Consider the following 16,909-nt stretch of genomic DNA (forward strand, 5'->3'; position numbering starts at 1 on the left):
CTGTAAAATGTTAGCTTGCTTTACTTCATTTAATTACAAAAGTACAAAAGACTAGTTTAGATTTAGAAGACTGGAGTGTTCAATGGAATTTATGACATTTTAGCTTCTGCCATTACTCCCCTCCATTTCCACTATATTGTATACCTTTTCCTGTCCCTCCGCTTCAGAAATGGTTTGCTGTATAATATGAAAGGGATTTCATAAAATCCAGGCTAAATTCTTCTTAAGTATGTAGATTAGATGTACTGATACTGTGTTTTGTTTAATAGAGCTTGGATCATTTTGTTTGATTCCATTGTGTTTAACAAGTTAAACTTTTAATCTTACTTCAGCAATGCCTGCAAACTAATCCAGAAAAGAGGCCGTCTTGTAATGAACTGCTGCAGTGCAACCTCTTTAGCAAAGATGGGTTTGCTGAAAGGTGAGTTTCCTGATTTTATCAAAGTACTTGTTAAAAAGAAACAATGCTGAGAAGTTCTATGTATATAATACATTCTCCTTTTAGCATATATGAAGATGGAACTAGATATTGTTGACTTCTGGAGCTGCAAAAGACTTAAATAGTGTCACTAAGTGAAAATCATGGATGGGAATAATGGCACTTCTTATCTGCTTCTTTTTCTGCTGCTACGTTCTAATCTCAGAAAAACGATTACAGATTTGGTCTCAGTCCAATTCAGGAAAACAAAGTGAGGGCATGATCTGGCCCAGCTAATTCTTCATTGCAGAAGAATTTTACTTCTTTCCATTTCCTGTACCAAATGCAAACTAGTTGCTCCTTATTTGCTATCAAATGGTTAGTGCCAGTAATATATTACTGACCAGAATAAGACCCAGAATTTATTGTAATAGGAAGTGACCTTTCCAATGAGGCTTAATTCACATTAGAGACTGCCCCTTCTCACATCTATTTAACTCACATTGGCTTATGTGAGTTTATGTTTCAGACTTATGTGTGTTTATTACATAAGTCTGTGTTCATAAACATAGAGTTTATGAACAATTGAACAATATAAAACTCAGTGTTTATGTATGGTAGTTTCTCTGAACAGAGATAATTTTTTAAAATGTTCTTGCTGATTTCTTGGAATGTGCTTTTAGTGGAAATCTATGTGTGAAAATCTTAATGTATTTGATCTGAGTCTATAACTAGCATTAATTAAAAAATAAATGGAGATTGGGCAAGAGTGAAAAAGACGATATTAAACCCACACAGGTGTTTCTTAAGATATAGCTATAATGGAACTTGCCTCTTATAGTCACATGTCATGATGGTCATTAAGAGAGATAACCATGTTTAATGACCTCTGCCCCTTGCTCTACCTGGTGCAGTTGTTAAGATGCAGATTGATAAGCAGATCACAGGCATCTTGAGTATGGGAGGGCCTGAAATGGTAAGCACAGGCCCACTTGCCCCAAATATGACGATTCCCTCAGGCACCAGCTCAAATGATGATGAAGAGCTGGCTCCCTGCAGTCAGTTGTAAGGATGAATAATCACTGGGATGCTGCAGCAACTGTAACTTTGAAATGAGTAGCTTTAGGGAGAGACTCCAATAACTGAATAGTTGCTAAGTGATCAGTTGTATCTTGAGGACTACCTGTAATTTTTAATCTCTTTTTTGTATTCTAGTCTATTTATTTATTTCAGTTTTGATCCACAAATAAAAACTTTGCAACATAGGATTGCAAGCATCTGTTGAAATAATAGTATAATGTATACATGATAAAAATAAGCTTTATTATTAACTTTAGTAGACAGATTTAAACAGAAACACAAAAACATAACACACCAAGCAAGATGATAACAAATATCCACTCAGTTATCAGGAACCCCTGTAGAATGATAGTAGAGAAACCCCAAGATGGCCATTGTACAGAGCACTCAGCACTAGGTCTGCATCAAAGTGTATAGCTTTGTAGAGTTTTATGAGGTCCTTTATGCTCTCTAAGCTTGGTTGTTTGCGTGCAGTTTCATTATCTGAATGGATAACAATCATTAATACACACAAGCTCAGAGAGCATCAAGGATTCCATAGTTCAGCGTGAGTCACATATATTGTCCTATATTTTTTCTTAGACCTGTTTAAATGGCTGTTTTATTTGTTATCTCATTGTACTTCTCGTTACATCAAGAAATGATAAATAAAAGGCCAGTATTTTCAGAACTATATTGAAATGTCTTTTCTTACCGACATGGTAAAGATATTTTTAATTTATATTTTTTGAAAATATTGAATAACAAAAAAAATATAAGAGAAGGTTTTAAATGTGAATGTGTGATGAGTAAATGCTTTTGCTTATTAAATAAAAGTTTCATTTTTATGTTTTCATTTTAATGTGAAACATAAGATTTGTTCAAGAATTTAAAATCAAGATTCAAAAAGAAAAAGAACACTCTCTACCCAAGAAAACAAAAACAAATAAGAAGGACAAAGATGATATAGGCGATGAAAGAAAAATGCTTTTAATCCAGGTTTGTGGAACTCAGGATTTTTTTCCTTCTTTACAATTTTATATGAATATATGTATAAAAATGATTTTAAAGCCAAATTTAATCTGTGCCTATGAAAAATTATTCTTCATTGTTTGAGATGGGACTGTCAGAATGTAACATTCTAAGAGCTTTCCTTTTAGAAATTGTGCAGTTTTACTTAAGCTATTTGCATACAAACCCTGTTCTCTCCATTAACTACATAGCATCCTATTTTGAATGCTATGTTCTCTGAAATCCTTCTTTCTTTATTTTTTTAGTTACATATTTTATTTATTCAAGACAAGATTAAAATACAAAGTATGAAATTCCCCCCCCAAAAAAATCAAAAAGAAGACAAAAACAAAACAAAAATAAAAAACATGAACAATCAAAAATATTAAAAAGATACATAAAAAAACATACATATATTATCTCCTCTAGTTGAATACGGATTAATACGTTACTACTATATTAATATCCACCACTTGCAAAAGAGGCCATCCCAAATTTTTTAAACTACTAAATCTATTTGCAAATTATTGACCCGTTGTCTGCTGTATGCTATAAAAGTGACAAAGTAGTTAACAGGAACAATAATAGTACTATAACAAAACAAAATTAAAGTTTCAAAACTCTCTCTTAACAAACTTCTGTTGTAATCATAGAAGGTTTCCCATGGCATGTTATCTATTCCAAGTCATCCCAAAAGTTATAAATAGTTCATCCTGGATCAAATGTCCATGTTTGTTTCTTAATTCCATTCCTTATCAATAGTTTCATTAAATATAATAGATTCAGTCTCCAGAATAAGTCTATCTTCCAGACAAAGTCCAAGTAGAAGTGATACCAGTTACCATATTTTTCGCACTATAAGATGCACTTTTCCACCTCTCAAAAGTGGGGAAAATTCTGTGTGTCTTACAGAGTAAGTGTTGCAGGGAGAGGAGAGGGGTTGGTGCACTGCTGCTGGGAAACGCTGGAGCCTTCGCTGCTGATTGGCATTTGGATCGGCCTCCCAGAATACCATCGATCAGTTCTAGGCGATGGGGATTGCCACTGCCGCCACTACTGTTTGCTGCCGCCTGTTTGCTGCTGATCGCTACAGCCCATTGGCGAATGGGTAGTGATAGGCAGCAGCGGCAATGGCGATAGGTGGCTCTTGGCAACGAAGGCTCCAACGTTCCCTGCCAGTGGTGGCAGAGTTCAGCTCAGTTGAACTGGTGGTGGGCACAATGGAGCAGAGCCTTGACAAATCACATGCTGGGACTTGTGATAATTTGCTGAAGCTGACTGGGCTGTTTGCAGTTTGCTGCAAGGATGCTAGCCAGATGAATACCGGATGGATGCCAGAAAGCAGGGGTAGATGTTTTTTTCTTGCTTTCCTCCTCTAAAGGTAATGTGTGTCTTATGGTCCGGAGCATCTTATAGACTGAAAAATACGGCAATTAATCCATCTTGTCTCCCTCAGTCTTTGTAGAAGAAAGGAATTTGCCAATTCCCCTTTCAGTCAGAGTCCTGGTATTGTAGAAATATGCAGATTTAAAGTTCAGAGCTGCAGATGGAATTCACTTAGTTAGTTCTCCAACATTAGAATGTTTCTTTGGTCTGAAACTGGATCAAAGTCCTTTTGTGTATCTTTATCCAAAATTCCATGCCCTAATATATTTTGCAGGATCATTATTGTTTCACCAAGCTTTTTAAAGACAAATTCATTGTTGAGCTGCATTTTCAGAATCAACAAACAAGATTGATATGGTATTAAGCTATTAGAGAATCTAGTTATTTGCTTTGGATACTGTAGAGCCTCCTCCCAGAAAATAACAAAACTAGTCATGGAAAGGATATGGAATGTCCCAGACAATACTGCAGATCCTAGTCAAGCAATACTTACATGCTATGTCCTAGATAAAAGGAAGTGAACTTCCAATAATCTTTTCTGCTGTCTTCATCACACTCTGCACATTTTTCTTGTCCAAAGCAATAATATCTCCAAGCCACACAGTAATACAACACAACAGGATGCTTTCAGTCATCCCTCTATAGAAAATGATAAGAAGAGGGGGAGGAAGATGTACTCTTCTCATACAATGGAGAAAATATAGGCACTGCTATATTCGCTTCACCAGTGTCTCACTGTCCAGTGACTAAGCTAAGCTGCTCGTCAGCTGCACATCCAAAAACTTGATATTACTAACGACCTCCACAGTTGAATTGTTAATACACAGAGGTGTGCGGCTATGCCTGCCTTTTCTGAAATCAGCAATGATCTCTTGTTTTTCTTACATTTAAAACCAGGCTATTTTTATTACACCAGTTCATCAAACCCTCTACCTCCTCCTGTAATTGCCCTCATAATCACCCTGAATAAGGCACACCAGTGTTATATCATCTGCATACCTCACAATATGACTGGCAGCAAGCCTTGCACAACAGTCGGGTCAGCGGGATGAATAATAGCAGACTTAGGACACAGCTGTAAAGAGAACCTGTGCTCAAGAACATGGTGTTAAAATTATTAGTCCCAACTCACACATACTGGGGCCTATCAGTGAGAAAATCAAGAATCCAGTTGCACAAAGGAGTTTTGAAGCCTAAAAGACCCAATTTATCTACTAAATGTTGAGGAATAATCAAATTAAATGCCAAACTAAAACCAACAAACAACATTCGCGCATGAGTATTTCTTTCCTCTAAGTGCATCAAACTCAGATAGAGAACATAGGAAGTAACATCTTTAGTGGAATGGTTTGGAGTGAGTCAAACACTGGAAGGAAGCTGCATACAATAAAGTCCTTTATCAGCCTTCCAAAATATTTCATAATGATGGACATAATTGCAACTGAATGATAATCATCAAATGTGATTGAAAGACATTTTTGGCATTTGTAAAATAAAGGCAGTTTTAAAATATGATGGAACACGGCCTGCTGCAATTGAAAATATTTGTAAGAACACAAACCAATTCATCTGCATACTTCCTAAGAACACGCCCAGGTATATTATCCAGGCCTGCTGATTTATGAATGTTAACTTTCCCAATGTCTTCTAGTCAGAGGTAACATCAAAGCTAATCATTTTCTCATCAGGATGGGATATTGCTTTCCTCTTGGGTAATATTTGATGCCTCAAATCTTCCTAAAAAATTTGTTCAAACCATTAAAAAAAACGGTGTCATCCTTATAGCACAATGGAGCCAATTTATAGTCTGTAAAGGCCTGAATGCCTTGCCATATACACCTAATGTGTTTGTAGAGCCCTGAAAGAAGACCTGAACTTTCTGACTGTGCGCTTGCTTTGCTGTTTTTATGGTGTATTTCAAATTAGCTCTGGCTGTTCTGAGCACCAGCATATCACTGGATTTAAAAGCTGCATTCTGTGCTTTCAGGATCTTGCGAACCTCATTTTCGTCCATGGTTTTTCGTTACCGTGCACCACAATGTTTCTAAGGACAGAGACATCCTCAATGTACTTCTGAATATATGCAATCACAGTAGTGGCATACTCTTCTACATTAATATGTTGGTTAACTGTAGCTGCTTCTTTAAACATGCCCCAATCTGTGTACTCAAAGCAAATCTTGTAATGCTTCTATAGATCTCTCCATTCAAACTCTCACGTGCTTCACTATTAGTTTTTCCCATAAATAATAGAGGCTTAAATGTTGGGTCAAGCAGCACAGAGAGGTGGTCAAAAGAGCCAAAGTGAGGGTGGGGAATAGCTTTGAATGCATTCATGATATTGGAATAAGAAAGAACCAATGTATTCCATCTCTGGTTGCAAAGTTCACATATTGATGGAAAGGTGGGGGGGGGGGGAGTTATTTTCAAATCAACCTGATTAAAATCCGTTACAACAGTGAAAGCACCCTCCAAGTAAATAATTGACTGATGGTGTGATAGAGAACATTCAGGGCCTCATCTCTGTTTGTACAAGAAGTATACAATACAAAAAGAAGAAATATATATATATATATAAACAATTAGAATCCAACAAGGGGTTGAAATAAATCAGCATTCAACTGCTAATAATTTTTTAAAGCAAAAAACAAAACAATAAGTTCAAAAAGTGAAAGTTCATATTCAGACATGCTTAAGAAAATGAAACTGCTGACAAGAAGATGTATACTTCATTGATAGACATTCATTCATGGATCGCTTGCAGAGGGAAATGCAATTTTCAAGACCCCCTCTTGACAGGTGTTGCTTCTCAATTTTTGTAACATGATAACTTCAATTTCAAATGTAGTTCAGCTGCTACCACTGAAGTACTAAGTATATATTTCTTTCCTTCTATCTACTTCTGTATATTTTATTAATAGTTACTATTTTCCAAATAAAATAAAGTGAGGACAAGAGTAGAGAAAAGAAAGTATGTCATTAAAAAATACCAGAAAACTAAATATTTTTTTTGCTGAAACTCATTATTTTGGCTGTCTGGTTTGATTCAAATGATGATGGAATATTTGAACACAGAAATAATTGTACATTTATGTATATATTATGCAGGGCAACTTATCAGAGAACCAGGATTGGTATTAGTTGGTTGTCTAATGTATACGTGAAAACAGATTTATTGCTATCTCTGTCAAATTCTTATTTTAAATGTGACTTTTTCTGTCTTTCATTGAGATAAAATATTCTGTAATCTTCCATAGATCAGGATAATTGTATATATATTGAGCAGTACTGTGGATTTGAATGTGATTGGTGGCTGCTTGCAGATAGAAATAATATTTTTTTCTCATGTAGTTCTCCTAGTGTCTCCTTAAATGGTTCAAATGTTAACAGAATTTCAGTTTTCTGTGACCTTTATATAACACTTACATTATTTTTTAATTGTGTTCAGTTCATTTATAGTACTTGGTTTGTGTCTTGTAACAGGATTTAGATGTGAATTCAAAGCTCAGAGATTCCAAGATGTTCAGAATGAAAGTATCTAAGGCTGACATACTGAAATCTGAAAGATCATCATGTATGAGTTTCCTGTATGATAACAGTGTTGGACAATTTAATACAACTCCAATATATCTAAAGGATTCAAACAATAGCCTAGAATATGTGAAGAATCCAAGCATGGTAATTCCTCCCATTACACAGAATTATTCCACCACACAATCCAGCATCAACAGGACCCCCACAATGGGGACAACATTAGCAAGCCATAATTACAGGTACAACATCAGAGTGAACTATCTGATTGGTATCAGTATTGCAGATTACTTTACACTTTAGATATTTCTATTTAGAAAATATATATCTTTCCATATTATCTGATGTTACTTAAGGACTAATTCACACATTATTTCCTAAGTATATAACTACAGTATACTTATTTCAAAATAGGATGATGATTCCTATGCAAAGTGAGAATTGCTCCAGCAGTATTTTTTCTTATGTTTAGGCCTCATAGGCAGTTTTTTTAAAAAACACCCAATTGTGCAGTGGTGGAACCAAAGACCTGTAATTGAATAGACATCACAGAGTGAAGGAAGGTTGAAGGAGGGAGAAAACTCTTACCTAGCTATAAGCAAATATTACCTCTTATAATCAGTATATAGCATGACAACTTCAATATTAATTCATGTTAGCAATCTTCTATGCAAACATTGACTCAGTTGTAGATCTAATTAATTTCTGCAAAGTCTCAACATCTTCTGCCTGTAGATCAATCTGGGACAATTGTATTTTTCAATTATATAGTCGTGGATCTGGCTTTTAAATTTAAGGATGACCATTCTCTGTTTACTTCTAGAATTGATGAAAAAACCAAAGTATATTTCAATCCTTGTATCAAGCAAGGGAAAAAATCACCAGCAGGTCAATACAATGTAAACTTAACAGCATCGGTAAGCTCTCTTCAAAAATTTTGAGCCTTCCTGACATTTGGCATTTATGAAATCACATCTTGTGGAAATTTAGGAAAGCATAGGATGAGCTTTACAGTTTACCCATTTCTGTTTAGAAAATATACATATATTGGAAAGTGGTCAGAGGCAAGAGAAGCGAAGTTATCACTTCCATGTGCACCTAGCAAGCAGGGCCTTTCTCTTAACATTTCATCTCTCCTTGATATTTTGGTATACTTTTGTTTAGTTACAATATTCTACTATACTCATCAGCTAAAAATGTTCCCTGGGTGACTTAAATAAAATAAATAAATAAATAAAGCAATCCTTCCAGCAAACCTATAGTGAAACATTCACAGCACCAAGAGGAAAAAAAAAACATAAGAAAGAAAGAAAAAAATTAAGCATGTTTTCTTAAAGTATGAAACATTTGTAGGGGGAAAAAAGAGAAGAGTTTCTTCAATCCTTTTCAGTTACAAATTTGTAATTAAAGCTTTTGTCTTTCTAAAGAGTGTGTGTGTGTGTGTGTGTGTGTATATGTAATGAAAAATAACAAAAATGATAATATTTTGTGTAATTTGGACAGGAACAATTATGAAGAAATGTATATATGTATGTGTGTGTATGTGTATATGTGTGTATATCGATCGATCTATTGATCTATCGATCGATCTATCTCAGTGGTGAGATTCAAATTTTTTTACTACTGGTTCTATGGGAATAGTGTGGCGTGGCTTGGTGGGTGTGTCAGGGGAAGGATACTGTAAAATCTCCATGCCCTCCCTATCCCACTAACCTGCTTTCCAGCTCCATTCTCCTGTGCAGGGGAACCAAAGAAGACCCAACCAATCAGCTGGGACTTGGGGGCAGAGAATAGATGGGGGCAGGGCCAGTCAGAGGTGATATTTGCTGGTTCTCTGGATTACTCAAAATTTCCACTACCGGTTGTCCAGAACTGGTCAGAACTTGCTGAATATCACCTCTGAGATATTTCACAATCAAGACAAAAAAAGCTACAAAACAGACAGAAGATATTAGAAACACCAATCAAGCAGAACACAGCAAACTCCAAGACCAATGAACACAGACCAAGACTCCCAACCAATCAGGATGAAGAAAAAACCATTCTGGCACAGCGTAGGACAGCACCAAATTTAAAAAAGAAACGGCTGTGAAAGCCTGACTCACAGACGAACACAATACAGAAGCCTGATGATGGCAGATGAGATTCTGCCGAAACGTTGCTACAATTTTAAAAGCACAACTACAATGACGTGGGAAAATACCCGAACAAAGCTGAATGCCATATATATATATACACATACATACATACATACACATATACACATACACATACACATACACATACATATACACACACACACTTCATTATTGTTCCTGTCCAAATTACACAAAATATTATAATTTTTGTTATGTTTCATAACTCATTTAGCATCTGCTTTGAAAGCTTATCAAGATACAGGCACAAACAATTTGAATATTTAGGATATTTTATGCAAACAGGGAGAGACATTAATTGTACCTAGAAGGTCTATCTCCTACTATAGGATGCAACTCAAGCTTTCAATTTTCCTTAATAGAGAGTAGCCTTCATTTAGCTGATTTAACGTAGGTATTTCACCATAGCATCCTTTCCCAGCCAATATTCCAACATATTTTCAATAGCTATCACTTCTTTCTGCAGATATTTGTAAATATGGTTTCCCCGCCCCCCAGCCCCACTCTCTCTATTATATTGCTTAAAGTTATTTGGGTGTTAAAGAGTAGGCTTGCTATTGATATAGGATATAGGATAGAATAAATATTTATTACTGCTTATATAATCTCTGCAAACAGTGTTTCAATTTAGACCTTTTTTTTTTTTTTTTTTGCAAAACCTTCACATTTTATTTGCCTGGTAATAGATGCCAAAAGAGAACAATACTCTTCAATCCCTCAAGAAAAAATGGGAGTTTTCTAAAGCAGATGTCCATTTTCCGGAGCTTAATTACAGCCATCTCCCTGAACTCAAAGGTGTGGATGGTAAGGGTTTGTGTTTGGTTTTAGAATGCTTATGAATAATTTTTATTTAGTAAAGGTTTTACAAAGATTTTTTGTAAACTATAGAAACAGGAAAAAATCATTGTGTGACCATATAAATCTATTTAATAAATAAAGGAAAGAAAAAATGAAGACTATCAAGAGAATAAGAAAAAGAAAGATACCCAAAGAAGAAACTTCTGGTCGTCTTTGTAAGCAGTTTGTAGCAGTTAGCATAACAATACATCTCCCACCATCTCATATTGCATGTTATAGTTCCTTCCAGTAAACAAACCTTTTAAATCATCTGTTCATTTTTAATCATTTTCAGCAAAAAGTTTATAAAAGATGTCAGTCTTTTACATTTTATAGTTCAGAATTGATTGAATAATCATAACGTTCAAAGCTAAAATGTACAGCTGAATGTATCATTGTCATTTACATTTTTCTGAAACGTGAACATTCAAAAATAGAAACATTGATGAAATTTTACCCTGCTCTATCTAAACTAGGAACATTAACAAAGTCAATAAGTTGATACGTTTTGTATTTCTATAATGTTTTATTCAATTCATTTCTATGCGTGCAAATTCTGTATATCAGGGATCGCCAACCTTTTGGACCTCAGGGACCACCAAACTCATAATTTTAAATCCAGTGGACCAGAGATCCTAGGGAAATCCCCAAAAAGGTCTGCAGGTTTATTTGCCACCCTGTTTTCCTACCCATCAATCATTCTTTATTTGGGATTGCAGGATACCGTCTCCAGCTCCGTGCTCAGTGGGGAGAGAGAGGGAGAGAGAGAGACTTTTGGCTTCATGCAAGGAAAGCAGCAGAAACAGCAGAAGTCTTTCTTTCTCTGCCCCACCAGAAACTCCACCAGAAATGAGTCTTTGTGAGACTTGTGCTGGTGCAGCTTCTTGGAGTAGGAAGAGTCCCAAAGAGTCATTTCTGGTGGAGTTTGTGGGAGAGAAAGAAAGACTTTTGCTACTTTCCTTGCGTGCAGCCAAAAGCAAAAGAAAGAAGCAGGGTGGTGGCCAGGCGAGGTGCGTGGGGTGAGTGGGGCAAGTTTCCCCCCTCTACCCTTTTCCCCCTCCCCTCACTATCTCATGTTGTTTACAAAGCAAGTGACGCAAGCCTGTGTTCCCACGCAGCCTGGATTAATTGCTCTGGGGGGTGCTTTGGGAGTGACATTTCTCTGCGGACCACCAAAACTTTCTCGCAGACCACCAGTGGTCCCTGGCCCACTGGTTGGCGACCACTGCATATATGATATATTCTAAAATTTATTATGCATATGCTTGTGCACAGATGTTCAGTCCATAATAAACATGCCTTCTGTCTTTGCTGCAGATGTGGAGGACTGTGATTGATGTTAGCCTGCCCATTTGTTTGGAATTATTTTAGTCCATACTAGCTTTTTAATTAAGGGAATGGAAAATATTCAAAATAAATATCTCTAAGTAAGCACTTGAAAAAAACTCTTTTAGAAGATATAGTGTAAATGTCCAGATTCTGTTAAGCTTTAACTATCTTCTTACCCAGCCAGCATGACCAGATGTGATGATAATATGAACTGCAATCCAATAATCGTGGAAGGCCACATGTTGTCCACTGTATTATAAATCAATGGCTAGCAATTAATAATTGAATCGGTCAAATGAAAATAAAAAGCAGTTCATAGTCCTATGTAGCATTATACATTTTAGGAAGTCTGGTAATTTTGTAAAGACTAACTACTGCTAAACAAAAATCAAATGTTTCCTTCATAAATAGTTTGGAATTCCAGATTTCTAAAGAAAGAAAACAAAATTGTTCCAGAGTCTCGCATGCCATCTCTTGCCACAATAGATCTTCAGAATCCAAACCTGGCTCTGCATCAGGTACTTGGTTCCTTTTATTTTGGGAGGGGTGGTAGTAAAAATGCATACACAACTTATGGCACTTGTTTTTCTTATTACTATTACCTATGAAGTATGTATCTTTCCAATATGCAGCCTTACTTTCCTTTTAAAAAATGCACAGTATTCCTTAAGAAGAAGAAAAACTTGCTTTTCACCTTTGTATTGATTAGTAAATGTATTGAAAATAAAGCAGTGAATATCAAAATTATATTTTATACAGCTCAGTTAGAACACCATTATATCAATACTATCTCAGGAGAAATATGTGAGGGAATATTTAGAGAAAGATAAGATAAATATTTATGAAGTTAGACTTTGTAATATATAAAGGATGAGTTAGAGGAATATAATAAAAATTCATAAAATTATTTTAATACGATCAAACATGGTAATAGATTCTAGTTATTGTTATTTCTTATTGATGTTTCTGCTAACACTAACTGTGGCCCTAACATTAGCATGCTTGAATTTCAGTTAAAATTTACTTGATTTGCAGATATCTGGAAACTCCTTGCAAGATACCTCAGAAGCCAGCTTCCCCAAGGTAGAGCATTAATAACAAACAGAATTGGCAACTCTTATGTGATTCCCATTGATCACACATCTACAGCACTTCTACACCCTTATGGAGGTATTTTGGGGAGGGAGAGGAAGTTGCTAGTATTTTGCTATAGCTAAGATAATGGCAGTAAAAGGAAAAATGATTTTATGTTAACTAGCGCTATGGTACTAAGGCTGCTACTTCTTTTATAATGTCGTGTGTGAAGAAAATAATATACAATTAATCATTTCAGTGATCTTGAAAACTGATGTAATTTGGTAGAAAGTTGTGGGAAGAGATCTTTAACAGTTGAGGATTACAATTTAACCATTTAAATGAAAATCTCTCATTTCCTCAATACTGATTCACATTTTCTATAGAAAAGCTTTCATTCATTAGAAGTCAGGCTTTTAAAGTCTTCTTTACTGGCTGTTCACATGTTTTGGTAAATGACAAACATAGGTGGCAAACATGGGTATCCATGACACCAAAACACGGCCACTTATGAAACAAATATCAAAATAATGCAACCCAAACCCTTACAAACTTTCATTCACCATTGCAATATAAATATGAAAGGACATATATTTCATAATTTTAGCATCATCATGGCTATTTGTACATGCCTGTGAAATTGTATATGACTTAGCACTTAGTATGAGGTTAAGCATGTACTTTAGACAGGAAAGATGGATTTTACAGCATTGTCTTACACTAATACAGGGGTGTCAAATTTATGGGCCAGATGTGTCATGCGCTGGCCATGCCCACCCAGTTTAGTGAAGGGGGAAGAAGTTGCAATATGTCACGTGACAACGTGTTGTCAAGAGTTTGACACCCTTGCACTGATAGGTATTTTACAAGCATCATTTTTTCACTTTTTATTTCAAACTCCTTGGTATTCAATTGCAAATTGAATTGAAATCATAAATCAGGGGAAGGCCATTGACTTGGTATCTTAACTTTCTTTTAAATATCTAATTCAGTCCCGTGAAAGCCAGAATTTGGGGCTAAAAAACTTTAGCTCTGATCTAGTACGGGAGAGAATGGCGGTCTAGAAATGCAAAATTAAAATAAAATAAATAAATAAAATATTTTGTAAATCCCTAAAGTAAAACAAAATTAACATAAGTTTCCATTGAAATAAACCTACTGTGAATTCGTATCGGTGATACTATGGGTTGATTCTGACAGCCATAAGATTAGCATTTTATATATGCCCTGCCAATTGTGGTTTATTCAAGAGAGCATAGTTATGTTAACTGTGACTGAACACAGTACGCAAACAGACCCAGTAATGATATTTTAGGAAAAAGAGAAAACAATGCTTTGATAAAAGATAAAACTATTGTTTAAAATTATTTTTATGCTTTTGGTTAAAATTCTATTACAGCTTATATTTGCAATATTTGTGACAAATACTTTCCTCTCATAATAAATTAACTTGGATGAATTAGAAAAAAACTAAGCATGATATGACCTGATTAGTACTTGAGTAAAAAATCATCAAGAAATTTCAAGTTTGTAGATCCTGGAAATTTGGAAAAATTAATCACCTGTCAAGCTCAGCGATGAAGTCACCCGGAGTCAAACTCAACTCAAGGGATACTTTGTCTAAGCTTTCTATCAAGATTGATAAAATTATTGTATTCATAGCTCTATGTTTCTCTATTCATTTCCTAGTTTTCACTGAATTTATTTAGTGTATGGCTTCACTGAATTATCTTCATGTAGTTACAAGCATGCATTTAAGGAAAATCAGCACTCCTAAACATTATGTTTGGAAATGGGCTCTCTAAAAACTAGCCTTTATCTCCCTGCCAACTCTGCTATTCTATTCTATTCCATTCCATTTATCTGAATCTCACTAAATGATATGTTCCTAATTCTTTAATACCATCACTCTTGTAAAAAACTGAAGTTAATGTTATTTGAGTAATATTTTTTTATATCACTGCACCCAAATAAAGTGAACTGATCATTTCTAAAGCATTCTTATATAAGGTGTATTATTGAAGGTGCTTAAAAATGTGTTGTGAATGTGTTGTGTTTGCATTTATTTGCCTTACAACTCATCAGCGCATTTGGAAATTATCATTATTGTTACTGTTTTGAGTAAACAGATGTCTAACATTTTTAGCTTCCAGATAATAAAATTGTAGTAAGTGTAATATTAGAATGCCAGTGATATTTCATATCTACAGCAAGAGTGGACAATCTGAGCACTATGTGGGTTGCTACACTCACACATACCTCAGTTTCCCATTGACTGCCTCTCCAGATTGAACAAAATTGAACATTATACAGAACCACAATTCTTCCATTTTGCTGATATAGGAAAATTTAAAATGTATTTAAAAATTCCACATCCTAATATCACTGGCTGTACTTCCTGAAACTCCCAGCAGGCCACAAAATAAAATAAAATTACCAATTCTAGTCTGCAACACAGAGGTGGTATTCAGTAGGTTCTGACCAGTTCTGGAGAACTGGTAGCGGAAATTTTGAGTAGTTCAGAGAACTGGCAAATGCTACCTCTGATTGGAGATTTTACAGTATCCTTCCCCTGCCACGCCCACCAAGCCACGCTCACAGAACCAGTAGTAAAAAAATTTGAATCCCACCACTGCTGCAACATAGACTTGCAGTAGTTTAATACTGATTCCTTTTCTCCAGGAAATACCAAAAACAGATTTACTACATTGTTGCATATTTAGCACTCTACAAGCTAGAATTAATTTTTAAAAAGGCATTTAAATTTGATGTGTAAATATGTCCTTTGTGTTTGCTATTGTAATTGTAATGGCATCATAAAAAATACAGATTTATGAGTTCCGGTGTGTCAGGCTTCGGCGGTGGCAGGAATTCGCATTTGTGCGCAATCCCTGCCACGCTCGCTGCTGGAGTGCCTCCGATCCAGCTGTATTTGGAGGCTATCGTGTAGGGATAACTGAAGACAGGGGAGATCCAGACAGGGGTCTGGGGGCATTGCAACCCCCTCCCTCAGCCAGCTAAACTCCCTTTCCCAAAGGGAGCGGCGGTCAGCAATGGCCGCCACAAAGAACCTCTCAGCCGGACAAGTGTTGTGCAGGAGGAAGTGGAGAAAGTGAAAGTCTTTGGCTGAACCGGGACAATAAGTAACATCTGAACACCCTGGAAATCTAGCTCTCTAAAGGATACATTGTTTCCCAAGAAGATTGTAAAAAGCTGCGGATAAAAGTGAAAAGTGAAAGTTTTTTTTCTTCACTTTCTTTCCCTACGGAGATAGCAATGGAAATCGAAAACACCCGCTTTGGCAACAGAAGGTAACTAATTTTGAGAATTAAAGCCTAGGGGACATTAAAGATTTCTGAACATTGATATTTAAAAATCTAATTTTTTTTGCTATAAGTGGGAAGGTAAAGGTAAATGATTTATATTAAAATTCTGCTGGAGGAGACTGCTTGGAGTTTATAAGAGCAGAGATTAAACTGCAATAAGACTTCTAAAAAATCATTTTGGAACTGTGTATCTGAACTCTAGCCCAGGAAAAGAAAGTATTAAAAGAAGAAAATGCTAAATGAAACAGTTCGTGTTGATCTGGATTGCTTGATGACTTTGGGACTTTTGCAAACTATTTTTTGAAAGTCTAAAAACACTTGGATTGTGTAAAAAAAAGTAAATAAAAATAAATATATATATCTTACAATGGCATTATCTGTGGAAGAATTTAAAATGGAATTTAAAAAGCTAAAAGAAGAAGAACAAGAAGGCAAGGCCTCTTCTGGATCTGTTTTTCACTTCTTAGAAATGGCGATTTCTACCTATCAGGAAATACAGCAATCAGAAAGCTGGGATGAAGAAGAAGAAGCCATCTTTAATGGACGAACTATTTTAGTTGATGAAGAAAAGGGAAAAGGGGGAAAGAAAATGGAGAATTCAAGATCTAAAAAAACAACCAAGAAAGGGAAAAATAAGGTGAAAAATAGATATAATGTTAGAAAGCAACAGAAAAGAGGAATACAACTGAGAGGGGAGACTAAAAGGGCGGAGATTGAGAGATTGGGGGGGGGTAAAAAGGCTAGATTCGACAAGAAAGAAAGGGGAAAAGGTCAAAGAAGTTA

The 16,909-nt window shown here is 35.5% G+C and overlaps 1 protein-coding gene across 4 annotated transcripts in view; it reads left to right on the top strand.

Moving 5' to 3' along the window:
- CDKL2 (cyclin dependent kinase like 2) overlaps positions 1 to 16,494 on the top strand; it is a 31,923-nt gene extending 15,429 nt beyond the window's left edge. Inside the window, exons 7-14 of one of the 4 annotated variants that reach the window (XM_087916821.1) lie at positions 333 to 421; positions 2,353 to 2,476; positions 7,357 to 7,646; positions 8,228 to 8,321; positions 10,247 to 10,364; positions 12,138 to 12,244; positions 12,762 to 12,809; positions 14,200 to 16,494. In XM_087916821.1, the coding sequence (XP_087772947.1) occupies positions 333 to 421; positions 2,353 to 2,476; positions 7,357 to 7,646; positions 8,228 to 8,321; positions 10,247 to 10,364; positions 12,138 to 12,244; positions 12,762 to 12,809; positions 14,200 to 14,241 (912 nt within the window). In that variant the 3' untranslated portion in view covers positions 14,242 to 16,494. Of the gene's footprint in view, positions 1 to 332; positions 422 to 2,352; positions 2,477 to 7,356; positions 7,647 to 8,227; positions 8,322 to 8,437; positions 8,781 to 10,246; positions 10,365 to 11,714; positions 11,825 to 12,137; positions 12,245 to 12,761 lie in introns of those variants that run through there. The other 3 variants (XR_015740177.1, XM_087916822.1, XM_087916823.1) reach the window with 3 other exon arrangements.
- Positions 16,495 to 16,909: the final 415 nt, after the last annotated feature.

This window comes from Pseudonaja textilis, chromosome Z (assembly GCF_049901715.1).
Source record: "Pseudonaja textilis isolate UNSWEBS1 chromosome Z, rPseTex1.2, whole genome shotgun sequence".
NCBI classification, from domain to species: domain Eukaryota; kingdom Metazoa; phylum Chordata; class Lepidosauria; order Squamata; family Elapidae; genus Pseudonaja; species Pseudonaja textilis.